Below are 19,258 nucleotides of genomic sequence, written 5' to 3' on the forward strand. Positions count from 1 at the left end.
AGCACTAAAGCGTGGTGACGTTCTGCGCATGCGCAAGCTTATTCTATGCATGCGCAGGAGCATTATCTCTGATAAAATGGTGCAGGTGTAATCATAAGGTGCAATGGCATTACCAAGTGCATGTATCATCAGATCACCATCTGTTGTCGTAAAGACCAGACAAATAGTAAAGAAACGATCTATTGTGAAGGAATAAATAGTTATATGACACATATTGTGAATAAAACAAATAAAAGTCACTGGTTCTTATAATATAGATAAAAAACTTGAATATTTACAAAAATAAAAAATGGCAAAGTCATCATAAATTATATTAATATAAAATGGTATATTATAATGTGGCACAATCAAATAAAGTGCAAAGTAGGTATAAAATTTAACCAACTCTAAGAAAGTTAATAAATTGCATTGATAATAGAGTTCAGCGAAAAAGTGTAACACATTCAGTGATGTATTTTAGAGAGGAGAAAGTTTTATTTTGCACAGAATACCTTAAAGTGACACAGTGCTATTAAATTATCGATGAAATCATGTGAATTATGAGGGTCTGAAACTAATATAGGACGACATCAGCACATATAGAACGAACAGAGAGTAAAGAAGTTGAATCTAAAAAAGAAAAATTGATCATAAAAAATGGAAAATAAAGAAAAAACATACATTTTAAATAAAATCAAATAAGAGGCATCAAGTCAAATTCATAATTAAGACCCCTAGGAAAGATGGTATCCAATTCTTTAATCCAAAACGCCTCCCTATATAATGTTTGCCTTTTTTTTCTTATTTTAATCAGTATACTTGCTTTTGCCGATTTGGTTGTTTGGTTTGACTTAATTCACACTTTTTTTGGAGTATTAACACTGATTGTTTATACATGGAACTGCACTAGTTAAATCTCTGTAAGTGTCTATTACAGACACTGATTGCACATACTTTATGGGTATTTTTTTAATATATTCCCTTTGGTTATTTAATACATATGGATCTTAAGATATTTCTTTATTTGTCACTGGTTTCTTTTAACATCTGCAAGTATCATTTATTTACTATGGGATGTATACTTTTGAATATTTACTTATGTTAATACATGATTATCAATTATACTACACATGGTGTTAGATTAGATCGGTCTTTTGATTGGCTATCCATTTATTGATATGTGCTATTTAACCCCTTAATGACAATTGCCGGTCCTGGCACGGCACGGAAAAGCATGTGCTTTACGACAATTGACGTGCCAGGACCGGCACGTCTTTAAACGGGTGCAGAAAGCGATCTACTATCGCTTTCTGCACCCAAAAAGCGTTGCTGAATGCCTCGACCTCGAGGCATTCAGCAACGCCGCGATCGGCACGAAGGGGCCATCTCTGGCCCCTCCACGGGGCGTCAACATCCGCCATACTTTGTATGGCGGCGGACGCCCGTTTTAAAAGCGTTTAGGAGGCGATCGACGATCGCCTCCTAAACTTAAATGGTGTCGCTGGAATGCCTCGATCAGGAGGCATCCAGCGACACCAAACACTAACCTTTTGATGGGCTGTGACCGCTCCGGAGAGCGGTCACAGCCGCAGCTGCCGGCAATCTTCGCCATCAAGGAAGATGGCCGCCGTCCTGTAACAGGAACCACAAATTTTAAAAGTTCGCTAGATAGTCCAGACCATCTAGAGAACTTTGGCTCCACTTGCAGGTTGAATACAGGTACTGCATTCACCATGCAAGTCAATGGAGCCCAGCTTTCTAATCACAGTGTGATTAGTAAAAATAAATTAAAAAATAAAATAAAATTAATAATAATTAGAAAAAAATAGTAAAAAAACAGTAAAATGTAAAAATCATTTCCCACTGATGTCACTATCAGGGGAACCTCCAAGTTGAAAAAAAATGTTAATTTAAAAAAAAAATATATATATATATATATATATATATATATAAAAAATATATTTTTGTGAGCAAGTCCTAAAATTAGCATATTAGCTTAAAACAATTCTCGCATGGAAAGAGTTAAAATACTGGCATATTAAATGCCCGTGGGGTGTCTACTTTTAAAAAATGTATGATTTGATGGGGTAAATTGAATGGGCCAGGTTCAACAACGTCCCAATTAACACGGGGGGAAGGATGGCCACACATCTAATTTCCAATTAGAAAAATGCACACGTACCAAATGTGGCCTTTTAGTTCCCCCCAAAAATGACACACCCATGCATGTGGGGTATCACTGCACTCAGGAGATGTTGCTGAACACATTATGGGGTGTCGTGTGACAGCGGCATATACCAGGAGCTGTAAATTCATACATAAAGTAGGTGTGTGTGGGAAAAATACACACACAAAAATATTACTGCAAACTTTGAAAAAATGCTGGTGGTAAAATATGTGCATGCAAAGAGTTAAAATACCAGCATTTAAAATACCCTGTGGTGTCTAGTTTTGAAAAATATACGGTTTTGTTGTGCACACTGAAATGGCCTGGCTCAAAGATGTACCAAATAGGGCATGGGCAGTGGATCCCAAAGTTCAACATTGAAAAAAGCGCATGCCCCAAATGTGGCCCTTTTGCCCCAAAACAGCCAGGCAAAATCATTCATGTGAGGTATCACCGCGCTCAGGAGATGTTGCTGAACACATATTGGGGTTTTTTGTGATAGTGACATATACGAGAACATTTTAATTCATACCTGAATTAAAATGTGTGTGGAAAACCAAATGCAAAAAAATGACTACCACAAAGTTTGACAAAGACTGGTGGTAGATATGGTGCATGGAAAGAGTTAAAATACTAGCATTTGAAATACCCTGGGGTGTCTAGTTTTCAAAAATATATGGGTTTATTGGGCACACTGAAATGGCCCGGCTCAAAGATGTACCAAATAGGGCATGGGCAGTGGATCCCCAAATGCCAAAGTTCAACATTGAAAAATGCGCATGCCCCAAATGTGGCCCTTTTGCCCCCAAACAGCCAGGCAAAATCATTCATGTGGGGTATCGCTGCGCTCAGGAGATGTTGCTGAACACATATTGGGGTGTTTTGTGATAGTGACATAAACTAGAACATTTTAATTCATACCTGAAGTAAAATGTGTATGACAAAACAAATGCAAAAAAATGACTACCATAAAGTTTGACAAAGACTGGTGGTAGATATGGTGCATGGAAAGAGTTAAAATACTAGCATTTGGAATACCCTGGGCTGTCTAGTTTTCAAAAATATATGACTTGATGGGGTAAATTGCATTGGCCGGGTTCAAAGATACCCGAAATGGCACATGGGGGGAAGAATTACCAGATTTGGAAAAAATGGCTTTGAAATAGCAAAACGCTACCTGTACTTATTGCCCCATAATGGGTAGAAAAAAGCAAAAAAACATAAAAACATTGGGTATTTCTAAACTCAGGACAAATAGTAGAATCTATTTAGCAGGTTTTTTCATTACCTTTTATAGATGAGTAAAAGATTTTTCAACTAAAAGTTAGAAACAGTCATTTTTTTCTAAATTTTTCACCATATTTTATAATTTTTTTAATAGTAAATAATATGATACAATCAAAACAATGTCATCTAAAGAAAGCCCTTCTTGTCCTGAAAAAAACAATATCTAATGTGTGTGGGTTCAGTAAACGGGAAAGAAGAAAATTACAGCTAAACACGAGCAGCGCAGAAATGTTAAAAAGGCCATTGTCACAAAGGGTACAAAAAGTAAAATCAGCCTTTGTCTCGAAGGGGTTAAACTTTTACTTTTACTTGTGTGGTTAACTTGATAAAGACCTCATCGTGAGGTCGAAACGTTGTTGTCCTTCTCCTTCAATAAATCTGCCTGATGGAACCCTTGAGTGCCTGGAGCCTTTTTCTATTTTGATTTACTGGGGAGTTGGCCCTTCCTGGCACAGCTAAGCACCTGAGTTCCTGTGGGGAGTGTGTGTGCAGATTCCTGATTTTGGTGACTTATTCTGATTTAGACATAACCTCATCTTAGACATTACTTTGATATTATGGAAATCTGAACTTATTTTATTTTACACAAATTGGTGGCACTTTCCTTCCATTAGTTCTAACACATATTGACATAGTAACAAAATTAGTCAGTACACAGAAACAAATCCATATCAATAATCATTAACTTTAATCAAGACCTCCAGTAATATTTTACACGCCAAGACTAAGCTGAGCTAACTATAAACAAGTCAGGTTTCTAGCTTGAAGATTAGTAAAGCACGAACACCTATTTCCGCTTGCAATCATGTACCAAAACAATTATTTTTGTTCTTACTGGAGCTGCCACAATTAACACAACATGCACCGTATATATCATTTGGCAGCAAAGACAAGAACAAGAAAAATATAATTTTGTTCTTGAGGCACTTAGTTTCGCATTTAGCAAAACTCACACGCATTTTGAAAATCAAACACCCAAAATCATTAACAGACGACGTAAATTACCCGGTGGTGTCCTTGTTCGGAAATCTCTCTTCCCCTGTTTGTTCGCCATGTTCCGTTAGTATAGCGTTACTGTCTCCAAGGCAACAGATCACGCCTTTACCCGCACCCCACAAACGCCGTTTGAAACTACAGTCAAAACTAGGCGTTGCTTACCAAGTGCCCAATATTAAAAAAAGCAGCAACGAGTGGGCTGCAATAATTGATTTATTGAATGAAATGTCTATAATCGTATCCTCCAATTCTAAGCATAATGAAAGCAAAGCTTGCAAGTGTTCCTTTCCCTGAGAGAAAATGATATGGTTGCATTTTTTTCAGTGACAAAAAGCATTTTTTTAAGCTACACTTCAAAAGGGCATCAAGGGACACCGCTGGATGTGTAACTTTTATTGAGGCACTTTTTATTTATGCAACTGAATCGAAAAACATTTAAACACACGTCATTTATCCAAATAGAGGGACAAGGGTGGGAGAATTGAGTCTGATGATGGTAACTGTGTATGCTTCAGACATCCATAATTGCATCAGTCCATGAATCTTGGATCTGTGACACAAGCGGCACCAACAGACAGTCCAGAACAGCAAGTCCTTTCCACGAGCACCGGAGACCCCTGGGGGGATAAAAGAGTACATTAAGCAAATCTAACCAGAATATAAGTGCTAAGTGACAGTTATTATTGTTATAGAATAGTAATAACAATAAAAATGTCTGTTCCCAATTCCTCTTTTTTTTGTTTAGTTCACCCACATAATTTATATACATATATTGAATACATTTAATGCAAATGACTTGTCTAGAAGTTTTGAAAATTAAACTTTTCACATGCACTTACACTTAATTGCCAACTGTACTGATTTAAGGAGCTTGGCCTGTAGTTGCTGGACCCCTGCCTACTGCCTTTTTGTGAATGGGCACAACATTTGCTAATTTCCAATCCCCAGGGATAACTGGTTACCAATGATTCGTTAAATAAATCAGTTAATGGTGTTGCTAGTATACCAGCAAGCTCTTTTAATAACATAGGGTGTATCCCAAGCCCCATCGACTTATTTGTCTTTACCTTAGAGAACTGAAGTAGAACCTCCACCTCGATAAAGTCACATATTTCAAATGACTCAGTGTTTTTTCCTAACCGAGGTCCCGTTCCCTCATTTTTTTATTTGTAAAAACTGAACAGAAATATTAATTGGGGCAGTCACCTACGTCTTTATCCTCTTCTACATACATTCCTTCTTTTGTTTTTTAATCTAACTAATCCTTGTTTTATTTTCCTTTTCTCATTTATAAATCTAAAAACATTGTTATCTCCCTTTTTTACAGACAGGGCAATTTTCTCTTCTGCATGTGATTTGGCAGCTCTTATAACTTTCTTTGCTTCTTTCTGCCTAATTTTATAGATCTGTCTATCTTCCTCACTATGGGTATTTTTGTATCTACTTATGATTTTGCCCACTTCTGCAGAGTACCTCAGCGGTTTCTTTAATTTTTTACTCTTACTGACCAGCATAATACAATTTTCTGTTATCTTCAATAATACAACTTTTAATAATCCCATTTCTCCTGGACTCCATTTAAGTTGCCCCAGTCTGACAATGACTCCTCTACACATATTCTCATTTTAGAAAAGTCAGCTTTTCTAAAATCCAAAACGTTTGTTTTTGTGTGGTGTGACTCTTGTGTCACTGTTTGTATGTTAAACAACACAGACTGATGATCACTAGATCTCAAACTTTCCCCTACAGAAATATCAGTTAACAAATCTAAATTTGTGAACACTAAAGCCATCAAATTCCGTCATTGCTAGGGGCCCCATCTAAACTCTGCTCAGTGAGCAAGAGACTCCTCTCCAGATTGTTATATATATATATATATATATATATATATATATATATATATATATCCATTTTCAATGTTTAATATTAATTGAATCCGGAATAACCCAGTCTCATATAATCTACAATATACAATGCTAAATATTTTTGAAGATTGACTTGTTATTTCAAGCATTAGGCACCACTATTGAAAATGCAGAGTGAAAGCTGATTTTCAAAAAATGCAATCTTCAATATAATGTTAAATTATCGTACTTTTGTTTACCTTAATGTTAACTTTAATGTTCAGTTTATTTGGGTATTATTTTTCCCTTTATGTATTTATTATCAGGACCAGGCTGGGGATACTTTAATGCTGTCACGGAGCTGGTTAGTCCGACCGACTACCTCCGCTGTCTTGTGCTCCCTTAGCCTGGGACAACACACTTTCCCCGGTTCCCCAGTCACTAGCCGAGACTCAGTGTAGGGTAAAACCAAACGAAGACTGATTTATTTTGGACACACAGAGCTGGATATATGCAGCAAAACACGCATTAACATAAAACAAGATATTGGGACACAAACCACCCCCTTAATTTGCCTCCCAGAGAGAACAGGGGCAGTAATGGGATTAACAATTCAATAAGGGGGGGGGAGAGACTGATTTATACAACATAATAATGCACCATAGGGTGGAGGGGTCTGATATTAAATTAAAACAATTGCGGTCACTCCCTGCTTGCAGATCCTGGCTGTCTGCTGGAGATAATCCCCTCAACCAGTGATGACATGATATACTACTGGGGTAGCCACAGAGGTCTTTACAAACCCAGGGCCCATAGTCAATAGGGAGGAGGCTGGCAGTCAGGCCTCTCCAGTGGTCCCAATGATGGAGGGTCCCGTCACAAATGCCATTAGTCAAATAACATAACTATATTTGTCGGTTGGATACATGCGGCCGCAAATCACATTTTTATACTGATGCAGTATGCGCTAGGAGTATGGAGCTTTGTCAGCCAGTGGCCCTCCAGCCATTTGCCCAGTTTGCCAGATGGCTAGTCCAAGTTTATTTGTTATTATTCTTTTCACTTCTTTACTTACACAAGTAACAACCAATATAGTAATCCACTCTCCACTTACTGGTCTCCCCTCTCCCACGTTTCACCTCTCTAATCCATCCTGAACACTGCTGTCAGACTTATTTTCCTTTCTTACCATTGTTCATCTACTGCTCCACTGGGCCAATAACTCATGCACACATACTCCCTATGCACCCTAGAATTAAATTCAAACTCTTGGCCTATGATATTAATTATGATATCAGGTGTCTAGCACAAAGTTAAAAGGTCTGATCTCTCTTAATATGCTCTAGGTGTAATATCATTTTCTAAGTGGGTGAGGCTTCTACAAAAAATTATTTGGCATGCATGGAAAATAATGTGAAAACAAATATTTATTTTGTATTTGCATTCAGTTTTCTGCTTGTGTGCTTAATTGCTTATTTACTTTATTCCTGTCATGCATTATCACATGTCACTTCCGGTTTTATTTACAGCTGTTGTAACTTGGTAAGATGGTGGCAAAGTTGACTAGAACCAACAATGGTTTTTAATAAAAGTTAGTAGGAAAACCAGCAACTCTGTAAGTAAGCTTGAATCAAATAAACTAAAAATAATAAAAAACATACCTAAAGGTAAATCTGATTTTAGCTTTCAACTGGAACTGCAAAATTGACATCAGTGAAAATAGTAGAACACAAAATCTATTTGTAGAGTTGTGCATGTCCTGTAGATGTAAGGTCTCATTTCTCACCATTTTCCATGTTATACACCAGATAATCAGCATGTGGTCTCTGGCAAATGTATAATTTGAAAAATTGCAGACTCCAAAAATATAGATTTTTTTCCCCCCACTATTAGGGATTACATTTACAACACATTTTTTGTAACATTGTTCTATACAATAGAAATAGGATGTATAATCCATATTTCATAATGAGATTTAAGATGAGATGTAAATTATGATGTGCCTAAAAAAAATATTATTTAGAAAGGGATTCCTCAAAAATCTAAATCAAAATCATCTGTTATTACCAGGTAGACTGTACCTGTAACTGTAAGATTTTCTATGATCTAAGAGACTTGGAACTTTTTCTATACACAAATCGTAATCCCACAAACCCACATTCTTTGAAAACATACTCCTTACCTTTCATCAAGCAGGAAAAATTCCTGTTGCCGAAGCTCCCTTAGTTCATCAGATGCATCAAAAATATGCTGCAAACCGAGGAATGGAGAATGCTGTTGCCAGCTCTGCATGATAGAAAAGGGACGTGAGGTACTGATTTGTTCCAGATTTCAATGTTCTTACCTAAAATGAGCCAATGATCCTGACAAACACTCATACTGCATCTAATTGCAATGTAGCGTTCTCACCTCATGAGTTATTCCAATGTCTGTTCGGAGCCCAAGAGCCAGCACTTCTAATAGTCTGTATAGAACAGAAGATGGAAAGTAAGAAGTAAAAACACAGCAAAGTAGCCAATAAGGATACCAAATTGGTCATTTACTGATACAGATACAGGCTTTATAAATAGTTCATTTAGACAATGAGAGTTCAAATCTCTGTTCAGAAATTTTATATTTTACAAAGATTTCAATAAAATGATATCTGAGAATTCAACTTGTGCATTTCCCATTGTCATTTCACATCTGAAATATCTCAATACAGATGATAATTCAGAAAATCTAATGGGGTTGATATGGTATTAACATCTCACCATAAAATCTTTAAGATCGCCTGTAATCATACAGAGTTTAGTTACAAAAAAAAAACCACTAACACATCCAGATGACTCTGTTCAATCACTTTCCGTGTACCATGCCCATGTTGGATCACTTCCATCATCCATGGATCAGGTTCTAGAGTCTGAATACGGGCCTGTCTTCGAGTACCACCATTTGCCCGAGCCACAAACCTGCCATGCGCTCCTGCAGAAAATTATACATATAAAATAATCCATGATAATCTTGAGATTGGATTACTATCTTGGATTACCAACAAGCAAAAACACCACTGATTTGGTTTCAAGACCTCTACATTAAGATAGCATAAAGTTAAGAAGCAGTGGTGTAACTACAGGGGCCAAAGTGGACGCAACTGTCTGTGCCTGTAATGTCTCCAAAATTGTTCAGAATTAAATTGTTTCAATTTTGAACCAGCACAGACAGGTGCATGACCCAGCAGTGAAACCGAGGCTGCTCGCACAGTGTGAACTGACATCTGCATGAATGGTAAGGAGGGAGGGAGGGAGCGGAGGTATGTTTGCATGTATATGAGCATGCATGTGCATAAGTGAGCATTACAAAGTCTATGTAAAAGTGTATACACACTTAGGAGACGTTCAGACAGCACCTTAACTGCACAAGCAGGGTTCCACCCAACACCCTCAAATGTAGTCAAGAATCACAAGGTGCTCAGCAATGCGAGTAAATCAGTGTGGTTTTATTTCCACATGAGTGCTTTTGCAAAGTTTGTACACCTTTACGCCACACCTTGAGCTCTTTGACCGGATTTACTGGCTAAAGTGCTGTCTACACCTAGAAAAGGTCCATGGACTCATGAAGTGTGATATTCTGCTCTGGGGTACAACTTTCACTGAATTTTGTACAAAAAAATTAAATAATAATGGGCCTTATCTATCGAACTGAGGGTCAGCTCTAGGGGGCATTGGGAGTTCAAATGGAGAAATCCTAGCATATTCAAATATCTGAACTTTTCATAATATAGCATAAGAATTTTTCTTATAACACTGAACAGTAGGGTCAAGGCACAGAATTTTCTCATTTCAAATGAGTCAGTGGGGTACCAGGTCTGACACCGCAGACCTGAGTAACATAAATATTAGATTGAGTTGTTAGGAGCTCAAAAAAAAGAATTAGGGTAAAACAAATGAAAAAAACGAATTGGCTCACTGGTAAAAAACCCTTTGAGACAATGTCTGATTTTATTTTTTGTACCCTACGTGTTTTTTACATTTCTGTATTTTCCATTTCCATTTTTACATTTGCTCGTGTTTAGCTGTAATTTTATTCTTTTCTGTTTACTGAACCCATACAAGAAGGGTTTTCTTTAGATGTCATTGTTTTGATTGTATCATATTAAAATATGGGGAAAAACTTTTTGAACTTTTACTTGAAAAATCCTTTACTCATCTATAAAAGGTAATAAAAAACAGGACTACTATTTGTCCTGCGTTTAGAAATACCCAATGTTTTTTTTCCTTTTTCTGCATGTTATGGGGCAATAAGTACAGGTAGCCCCAAGTGCTATTTCGGGTATATGAAAAGCTGGCTAATGCAATTTACCCCATCAAACCATATATTTTCGAAAACTAGACACCTCAAGGTATTTCCATGCACTAATTCTACTACTACCCTTTGTCAAACTTTGTGGTATTAATTTATTTTGTGTTTTTTTTTAATCACTAAAATTGCACTTCAGGTATGGATTTACAGCTCCTGGTATACGTCACTTTCAGACAAGACCCCAATATGTGTTCAGCAACATCTCCTGAGTACAGTGATACTTCCCATGCATGGGTTTGTCAGTTTGTTGTTTGAGAGGTAATTTAGGAAGTGTGCATTTTTTAACTTGGAACTTTTACATCTGGTCCTACCATCTTTGATGGTAATTCAAATTCTAGTATTTTAACTCTTTCCATGCACTAATTCTAAAACCAGTCGTTGTCAAACTTTGTGGTAGTCATTGTTTTGCATTTTTTTCACACACATTTCACTTCAGGTATGAATTATCAGGTCCTGGTATATGTCACAAAACACCCCAATATGTGTTCACAAACATCTCCTGAGAACAGTGATACCCCGCATAAATGGGTTTGCCTGGCTGTTTGGTGGCAAAAGGCGCACATTTGGGGCATGCACATTTTTCAGTGTTAAACTTTGACATTTGGTGATCCACAGCACATGCCCTATTTGATACATCTTTGAGCTTGGTCATTTCAGTGTGCAGAATAAAACCATATATTTTTGAAAACTAGACACCCCAGGGTATTTCAAATGCTGGTATTTTAACTCTTTGCATGCACACACTTTACCACCAGCATTTTTTCAAAGTTTGCAGTAGTATTTTTTGTGTGTATTTTTCCCCACACACGTACTTTAGGTATGAATTTACAGCTCCCGGTATATGTCGTTGTCACACAACACCAATATGTGTTCAGCAAAATCTCCTGAGTACAGTGATACCCCACATGCATGGGTTTGTCGGGTTTTTGGGGGCTAAAAGGCCACATTTGGTGCATATGCTTTTTTTTAAATTGGAAATTAGACGCATGGTCATCCTTCCCCCGGTGTTAATTGGGCCATTGTTGAACCCGGCCAATTCAATTTTCCCCGTCAAATCATACATTTTTTAAAAGACACCCCATAGGCATTTAACATGCCAGTATTTTAACGCCTTCCATGCAAGAATTGTTTTAAGCTAAAGCGCTAATTTTAGGACTTACTCATAAAAAAATATATATTTATTTTTTTTTTACATTTTTTGGAACTTGAAGGTTACATATTTTTACATTTTACTTTTTTTTTTTTTAACTATTTCTTTGTTTTAATCATTTTTATTATTTTAAATTTATTTTACTAATCACATCGTTCTCCGGAGCGGTCACGGCACATCCTGGGGTGGGAGTTTGGTGTCCCTGAATGCCTCTTGATCAAGGCAATTCAGCAACACCATTGAAGTTCAGGAGGCAATCGGTGAGCACAGGCTCACCAAAATTGGACAATGGAAGACTGGAAGAACGTTGCCTGGTCTGATGAGTCTCAATTCCAACCACGACATTCAGATGGCAGGGTCAGACTTTGGCGTAAACAACATGAAATCATGCATCCATCCTGTCTTGTATCAGCTGTGCAGGCTGGTGGTGGTGTATTGGTGTGGGGGACATTTTCTTGGCACACTTTGGGCCCCTTAGTACCAATTGAGCATTGTTTATATGCAGCAGCTTACCTGAGTATTGTTGCTCACCCTTTATGACCACAGTGTACCCATCATCTGATGGTTACTTCCAGCAGGATAATACACCACTTCACAAAGCACAAACATGACAACGAGTTAACTGTACTCCAATGGCCTCCACAGTCACCAGATCTCAATACAATAAAGCACCTTTGGGATGTGGTGGTAGGGAAGATTCACATCATGGATGTGCAGCCGATAAATCTGCAGCAACTGCGTGATGGCATCATGTCCATATGAACCAAAATCTCTGAGGAATGTTTCCAGCATCATGTAGAAAGTATGCCACAAAGAATGAAGGCAGTTCGGAAGGCAAAAGTTGGTCCAACCCAGTACTAGCAAGGTGTACCTAATAACATAATTACATAGTACATAAGGTTGAAAAAAGACCAAAATCTATCAAGTTCAACCCTTTTACCTAATCTTGATTCAAAAGAAGACCAAAAAAACCCTAATTAAGCTACTTGGAATTCTGGCATCAGGGGGAAAAAATCTTCTTGACTCCAAAAGGCAATTGAATTTCTCTTTGGATCAAGAAGATCTAAAATATGAATTCTGTTTATAGCCCTGTGACCAGTGAGTATATATATATTTATATATATATATATATACATACATATATATACACATATATGTTTGTTTCTTTCATGGTTTCATCTCCTTGAGGTCATTTGAAAATATACTTACTATACTCACTTTCCACTTGGGTCATCACTATGTGTACCTATAATTATTGAGATATTGTATCGTCCTTGATATTTCATCCATTTGAAGCCATTTCATGTCACTATTTATAAATATTTGAGTGTTCCACCAAGTTGTACCACTTTCTTCTTTGTTTGAATTTGCTTTTGTGTAATAAGGAGTACACTGATTCACTAGCAGCTGGTGTAATGGTTAAGCACCATAGTATATACTTTTTTCTTTGGTCTTCTGGTAAATAAAGAAAGCCCTGCTTGTCCTGATAAAATAAAAAATATGTAACTTGTGTGGGTACAGTAAATGAGAAAAAAGAAAATGACGGCTAAAGATGACGAAGGGTACAAAAAAAAATAGCTCTGTCCTTAAGGGGTTAAACGACACGTACTGATGATCACTGAAATCCCTAAAGTTACAGCTGAAATCAAAATCTGTATCTAAATACTAATAAACTGTTACGTACCTCACCTCTGTAGCTGCGAAGGAGGGGGAGACCCCCAGCCTCTGCACAGCAGCCTCAGCCACCGTGAAGAAGGGGGAGACCCCCCACCTCTACTCAGCAGCCACATCCGCCGCGAAGGCAAGGGAGACCTCCCGCCTCTACGCAGGAATCTCAGCTGCCGCAGGCTAATAAACCCATTAAAGAAATGAATAAATAGATAAAAATACAGTCACAAGGAGAATCCCTGATGAAGTCAATGTTGACCGTTGGTCGTAGTTGGGACTAAGTGAGCTTCCGCAGCTGCCACGATAACATCCAGATCTGGAAAGTCTTAGTGCAGAAGACTTTTTTTTGTTTATCAGCTGGGCTTTGTCGTTAAGGGGTTAAACAATATTTTATTATGTATTGAGAGGCAGATACTAACTATTGTAAGGCTGTCAAGGGGTTAAATATGTTGATTTGAGAGACTATATAAACGCTATGGATGCTGCTTAGAAACATAGAAACATATAAAGTGACGGCAGATAAGAACCAGTAGGCCCATCCAGTCTGCCCAACCTTTGAGTACTTTCCTTTAGTGCCCTTATCCTATATCTAGCTTGGCCTTATGCCTATCCCATGCTTGCTTAAATGCCTTTACTGTATTTAGATCTACCACTTCTGCTGGAAAGCTATTCCATGTTTCCACTACCCTTTCCGTAAAGTAATATTTTCTGATGTTACCATTAAACCTTTGCCCCTCTAGCTTATGGCTATGTCCTCACGTGGTAGTATTTCTCCTTTTAAATAAACTATCTTCCTTTACCTTTATGATTCCCTTTAAGTATTTCAATGTTTCTATCATATCCCCCTGTCTTCTAGGCTATATAGGTTAAGATCCTTTAACCTGTCCTGGTAAGGTTTATCTTGTAATCCATAAACCATTTTAGTAGCCCTTCTCTGTACTTTCTCCAACATTTCTATATCCTTCTGGAGATACGGCCTCCAGTACTGTACACAATACTCCAAGTGAGGTCTCACCAGTGATCTGTACAACGGCACGAGCACTTCCCTCTTTCTACTGCTAATACCTCTCGCTATACAACCAAGCTGCTAGCATTACCTGCTGCTCTACTGCATTGTCTGCCTACCTTTAAATCCTCAGAAATAATTACCCCTAAATCCCTTTCCTCACACGCTGAGGTTAGGACAGTATCAAATATTCTATACTCTGCACTTGGGTTTTTATGCCCCAGGTGTATTACTTTGCATTTATCCACATTAAATGCCAATTGCCACAGCTCTGACCATTTTTCCAGTTTACCTAGATCGTTTGCCATTTGGCTTCTTCCTCCAGGAACATCAACCCTGTTGCAAATGTTTGTGTCGTCAGCAAATACACATACCTTTCCATCAAGACCAATATCACTAATAAAAATATTAAAGAGAATGCGTCCAAGTACAGATCCTTGAGGTATCCCACTGGTAACAAGACCTTGTTCTGAATATACGCCATTGACTACAACCTTCTGTTGTCTGTCACTCAGCCACTCCCTAATCCATTCAACAACATTGGGATCTAAACCCAGAGATTGCAGTTTATTTATGTCTTCTATGTGGGACAGTGTCAAAGGGCTTACTGAAATCCAGAAACGCAATGTCTACTGCACCACCTTGATCAATTACTTTAGTCACCCAATCAAAAAAATCAATAAGATTTGTTTGGCATGATCTTCCTGAGGAAAACCCATGTTGTTTTTGATCTTGAAACCATGTGACTTCAGATGTTCAACAATCCTTTCCTTTAACATTGTTTCCATTAATTTCCCCACTAAAGATGTAAGACTAACTGGCCTGTAGTTGCCCGACTCCTCCCTACTGCCTTTTTTGTGAATGGGCACAACATTCGCTACTTTCCAATCCCCAGGGACGACTCCCGTTACCAATGATTCGTTAAATATATATGCTAGTACACGTATATATATATGCTAGTACACCCCCAAGCTCTTTTAATAACTTGGGGTATATCCCATCAGGCCCCATCAACTTATTTGTCTTTACCTTAGACAACTGAAGTAGAACCTCCGCCTCGATAAACTCACATATTTCAAATGATTCAGTCTTTTTTCCCAACTGAGGTCCCATTCCCAACTGAGGTCCCATTCCCTCATTTTCATTTGTAAAAGCTGAACAGAATATTCATTGAGGCAGTCAACCTTTATCCTCTTCTACATAAATTCCTTTTGTTTTTAGTCTAACTAATCCTTGTTTAACTTTCCTTTTCTCATTTATATATCTAAAAAAAATTTTTGCTCCATTTTTTACTGACAGGGCAATTCACTCTTCTGCATGTGATTTGGCAGATCTTATAACTTTCTTTGCCTCTTTCTGCCTAATTTTATAGATCTGTCTATCTTCCTCACTTTGGGTATTTTTGTATCTACTAAAGCCTAACTTCTTGTCTTTTACGATTTTGGCCACTTCTGCAGAGTACCACAGCGGTTTCTTTAATTTTTTACTCTTACTGACCAGCCTAATACAACTTTCTGTTATCTTCAATAATACAGCTTTTACATAATCCCATTTCTCCTGAACGTCAGTTAAATTGTCCCAGTCTGATAATGACTCCTCTATACATATTCTCATTTTAGAAAAGTCAGCTTTTCTAAAACCTAAAACTTTTGTTTTTGTGTGGTGTGACTCAGTCACTGTTCGTATATTAAACCACACAGACTGATGATCACTAGATCCCAAACTTTCACCTACAGAAATATCTGTTAACAAATCTCCATTTGTGAACACTAAATCCAATATGGCCTCCTTACGAGTTGGTTCCTCAACTACTTGTTTTAAAGATAATCCCAGTAGGGAGTTTAGAATATCTGCACTCCGGGTACAACCAGCTACTTTCGTTTTCCAGTTCACATCAGGGAGATTAAAGTCACCCATGATTATAACATCCCCCTTCACTGTCATTTTAGCTATTTCCTCCACTAGTAGATTATCTAGTTCTTCTACTTGTCCTGGGGGTCTATAAATCACACCTACGCGAGTTACTTTACTTTTGCCAAATTGTACTGTAACCCAAACCGACTCTGTTCTCCTCACCAACTTGTATTAAGTTAGATTTCTTGCCCTTTCTGTCTTTTCTATATAAAGAGTACCCCGGTATTGATATGTCCCAGTCATTTTTCTCATTATACCATGTCTCAGTAACAGCCACTATATCAACATTCTCAGTTGCCACAACTATTACAAGTTCATGGATCTTATTCCCTAAACTGCCAGCATTTGTAGACATGACCTTTAGCTTGTCATTTAACACTGATGCTGCAATCACTTTCTGTCCTTGCTTTAGGGAGCAAAATATATGCTTCTCCCTATTATCTGTATAGACCAAGCCCCCAGATCCACCCACCCGGTTACTAAGTAAATCGCCTTCCCTTTTTATACTGTCTAGCCCGGTATTTATTTCCCCCCCACACCATTCCTAGTTTAAAATCTCCTCCAACCGTCTAGCCATTCTCTCCCCAAGCACATTGGACCCTCTTACATTTAGGTGCAACCCATCACGACTATAGAGATTGTACCCCAAAGCAAAATCAACCCAGGGCTCTAAAAACCCAAAGCCCACCAAGACTTCATTAATGCATTTAGCTGCCTAATCTCCCACTGCCTTTCTGGTGTAGCGCATGGCACAGGTAGGATCTCTGAGAATACTACCTTGGGGGTCCTTTTTTAAAATTTTTACTCCTTAAATCCCTAGTTACCTTTTAGGACAGCTGGATCCTCGCCAGCCCCTCCCAATAATCTATCCACTCTGTCCGCAACATGCCGAACCCGGGCACCTGGGAGACAGCAAACCATTCAGTTGCTGCGATCAGAGCTACAGATTACCCTGTCTATTTTCCTAATTATTGAATCCCTTACCACCACAACCTGCCTGGGCTTCCCTTCCTTTCGGATCCCCTGCACATTGGATGAGCTGCTCTCCTGGCTGTTAGAGAGAACAGATTTTTCCAGAAAGCCCACCTCCGAGTCTGCCTCCTCAACGTGCTCACTTAAAAGGGCAAATTTGTTGGGATGGAGAAACTCTGGGCTGGCTTCCCTCTTCCTTTTCCCTCCCCCACTGCAACCACGTCTTACTGTTACCCAGCTATGGGCCTGACTCCCTTCTGCCTGATCTCCTCCCTCATTGCTAGGGGCCCCATCTAAACTCTGCTCAGTGAGCAAGAGACTCCTCTCAAGATTGTCAATGTCTCTCAGTGTTTCAATGTGCCTCTTCAGAGCACCAACCTCAGCTTCCAGAGAGACCAATTGTTCACACTTACCACAGCGATATGGACCCAGGAACTGCTGTTCCAAGCATGCATACATATGGCATGATGTGCACTGAGTGAAATCTCCAAGCTTGCTCATACTTTAGGGAGGGACGTGAGCACTTACAGAATGTAATCAATTGCTTTATGTCACTTACCCTCCTTTCTCTTACACTCTTGTGTTGCACTGCTGTGGTGCAAAAACTGGCCACTTACAGAAAGCAAGTCGCTTAGAAAATGCAAGCCCCTTACAATGAGCAAGCTCTGTGAGTTTAACCACTTCCTTTATACAGACCAACACAGTTAATTGATTATAAACCCCACCCTTAACTAATTACACTCTAGAAAATGTGGGGGGGGAAACACACAGGTTTTTTTTTGTTTGTTTTTTCGTCACAAACCCTTCAACCTTCTTGTTGCTGGTTGAGATACAAACCCACTGTTGGTATAGTTATAATACCACTTCTCTGCTGCTGCTGCTGCTGCTGCTGCTGCTGCTTTGGTGCAAAAACTGGTCACTTACAGAAACCAAGTGTTACTCCTTCAGTACCGGAAAGGTGTGGGCGGACGTCTGCTCGCACCCGCCAGTCTCAGAAATCTGTACTTACCAGGGCACGGTCCTCCTCTGGTCCTGCTGACATCATAGGGGGCGTGGCTAGGCAGGGCAGGAGGCTTGCTGCAGTGATGCCATCTGAGGGGCGGAACTTTGGGAAGGCAGTAGATTTAAAAACCAGGAAGTGCTCTCTCTAGTTACCTTGTTGTGGTCTTTGTGCTTCAGTATTGCTGTGAGTTTGTTTCCTGTGATTTTGACCATTTGCTTGCCTGACTTCCCTACTGCTTATCGATTTTGTACCTCTGCCTGTGATATCCGGTTATTTATTTGGCTCGTCTGACTACCCGCTCTGGTTTTGATCCCCGGCTTGTACGACTACCTGATTTGTGTACTGACCTGGCTATCCTGACCATCCTGATTGTGTTAACCCCGGCATTGCGGAGTTCCTCTGTGAATTCTGTTCTACGCTGAGTACTACACCTTGCAATCTCAACTCATACCTACCTCAACAACATACACCTCAACTCATGCTAGTTGCTGCTCAGGAGGGTCTCCTTTGGGAACGGTACTCCAGGTGGAAGAACTTCTGAGGTGAGTGCCGTGGTGTCAGCGGTCGCGACAGCAAGTCACTTAGAAAATAAAAGCTCCTTACAATGCTTGTGTGTAATTGCCCTGAGGGATGAAACGTGTTGGCTGAAATTGTTCGTCTGAGGACACCATAGTTTCCTGTTGCCGGTAAGGAGGTGTGGCTGTTAAGACTTTGGAGGTTTTCAGAGTTGGTGTGTGTACTGTACAAAAAAACGTCACTATCAGCCTTCGGTCAGCTTAGTTAAGCACTTCTTGGACTCTATTCGGTTTTTATGTGCTTTGGATCCAAATGGATTAACCCCTTGATGACAATTGACTGTCTGGGCACGTCACGCAACAAAATTCAGTTAGCGACAATTGACTTGCCAGGACCGCCATTGCTTTAAATGGGT

General features: G+C 38.9%; 1 protein-coding gene across 1 annotated transcript in view; it reads right to left on the reverse strand.

Annotated features, from left to right (window-relative positions):
- Positions 1–4,940: 4,940 nt before the first annotated feature.
- The window catches only part of LOC149281546 (radical S-adenosyl methionine domain-containing protein 1, mitochondrial-like), a 42,168-nt gene continuing 27,850 nt past the window's right edge, over positions 4,941–19,258 (reverse strand). Inside the window, exons 9-12 of the mRNA XM_089499132.1 lie at positions 9,090–9,237; positions 8,683–8,737; positions 8,456–8,559; positions 4,941–5,046 (exon numbers count right to left, since the gene is read on the reverse strand). Of these exons, the coding sequence (XP_089355258.1) occupies positions 4,941–5,046; positions 8,456–8,559; positions 8,683–8,737; positions 9,090–9,237 (413 nt within the window). The remainder of the gene's footprint in view (positions 5,047–8,455; positions 8,560–8,682; positions 8,738–9,089; positions 9,238–19,258) is intronic.

The sequence above is a fragment of the Sceloporus occidentalis genome, unplaced genomic scaffold (genome assembly GCF_023333645.1).
Source record: "Sceloporus occidentalis isolate IW3139 unplaced genomic scaffold, rSceOcc1.0.p SCAF_130, whole genome shotgun sequence".
In the NCBI taxonomy this organism is placed as follows: domain Eukaryota; kingdom Metazoa; phylum Chordata; class Lepidosauria; order Squamata; family Phrynosomatidae; genus Sceloporus; species Sceloporus occidentalis.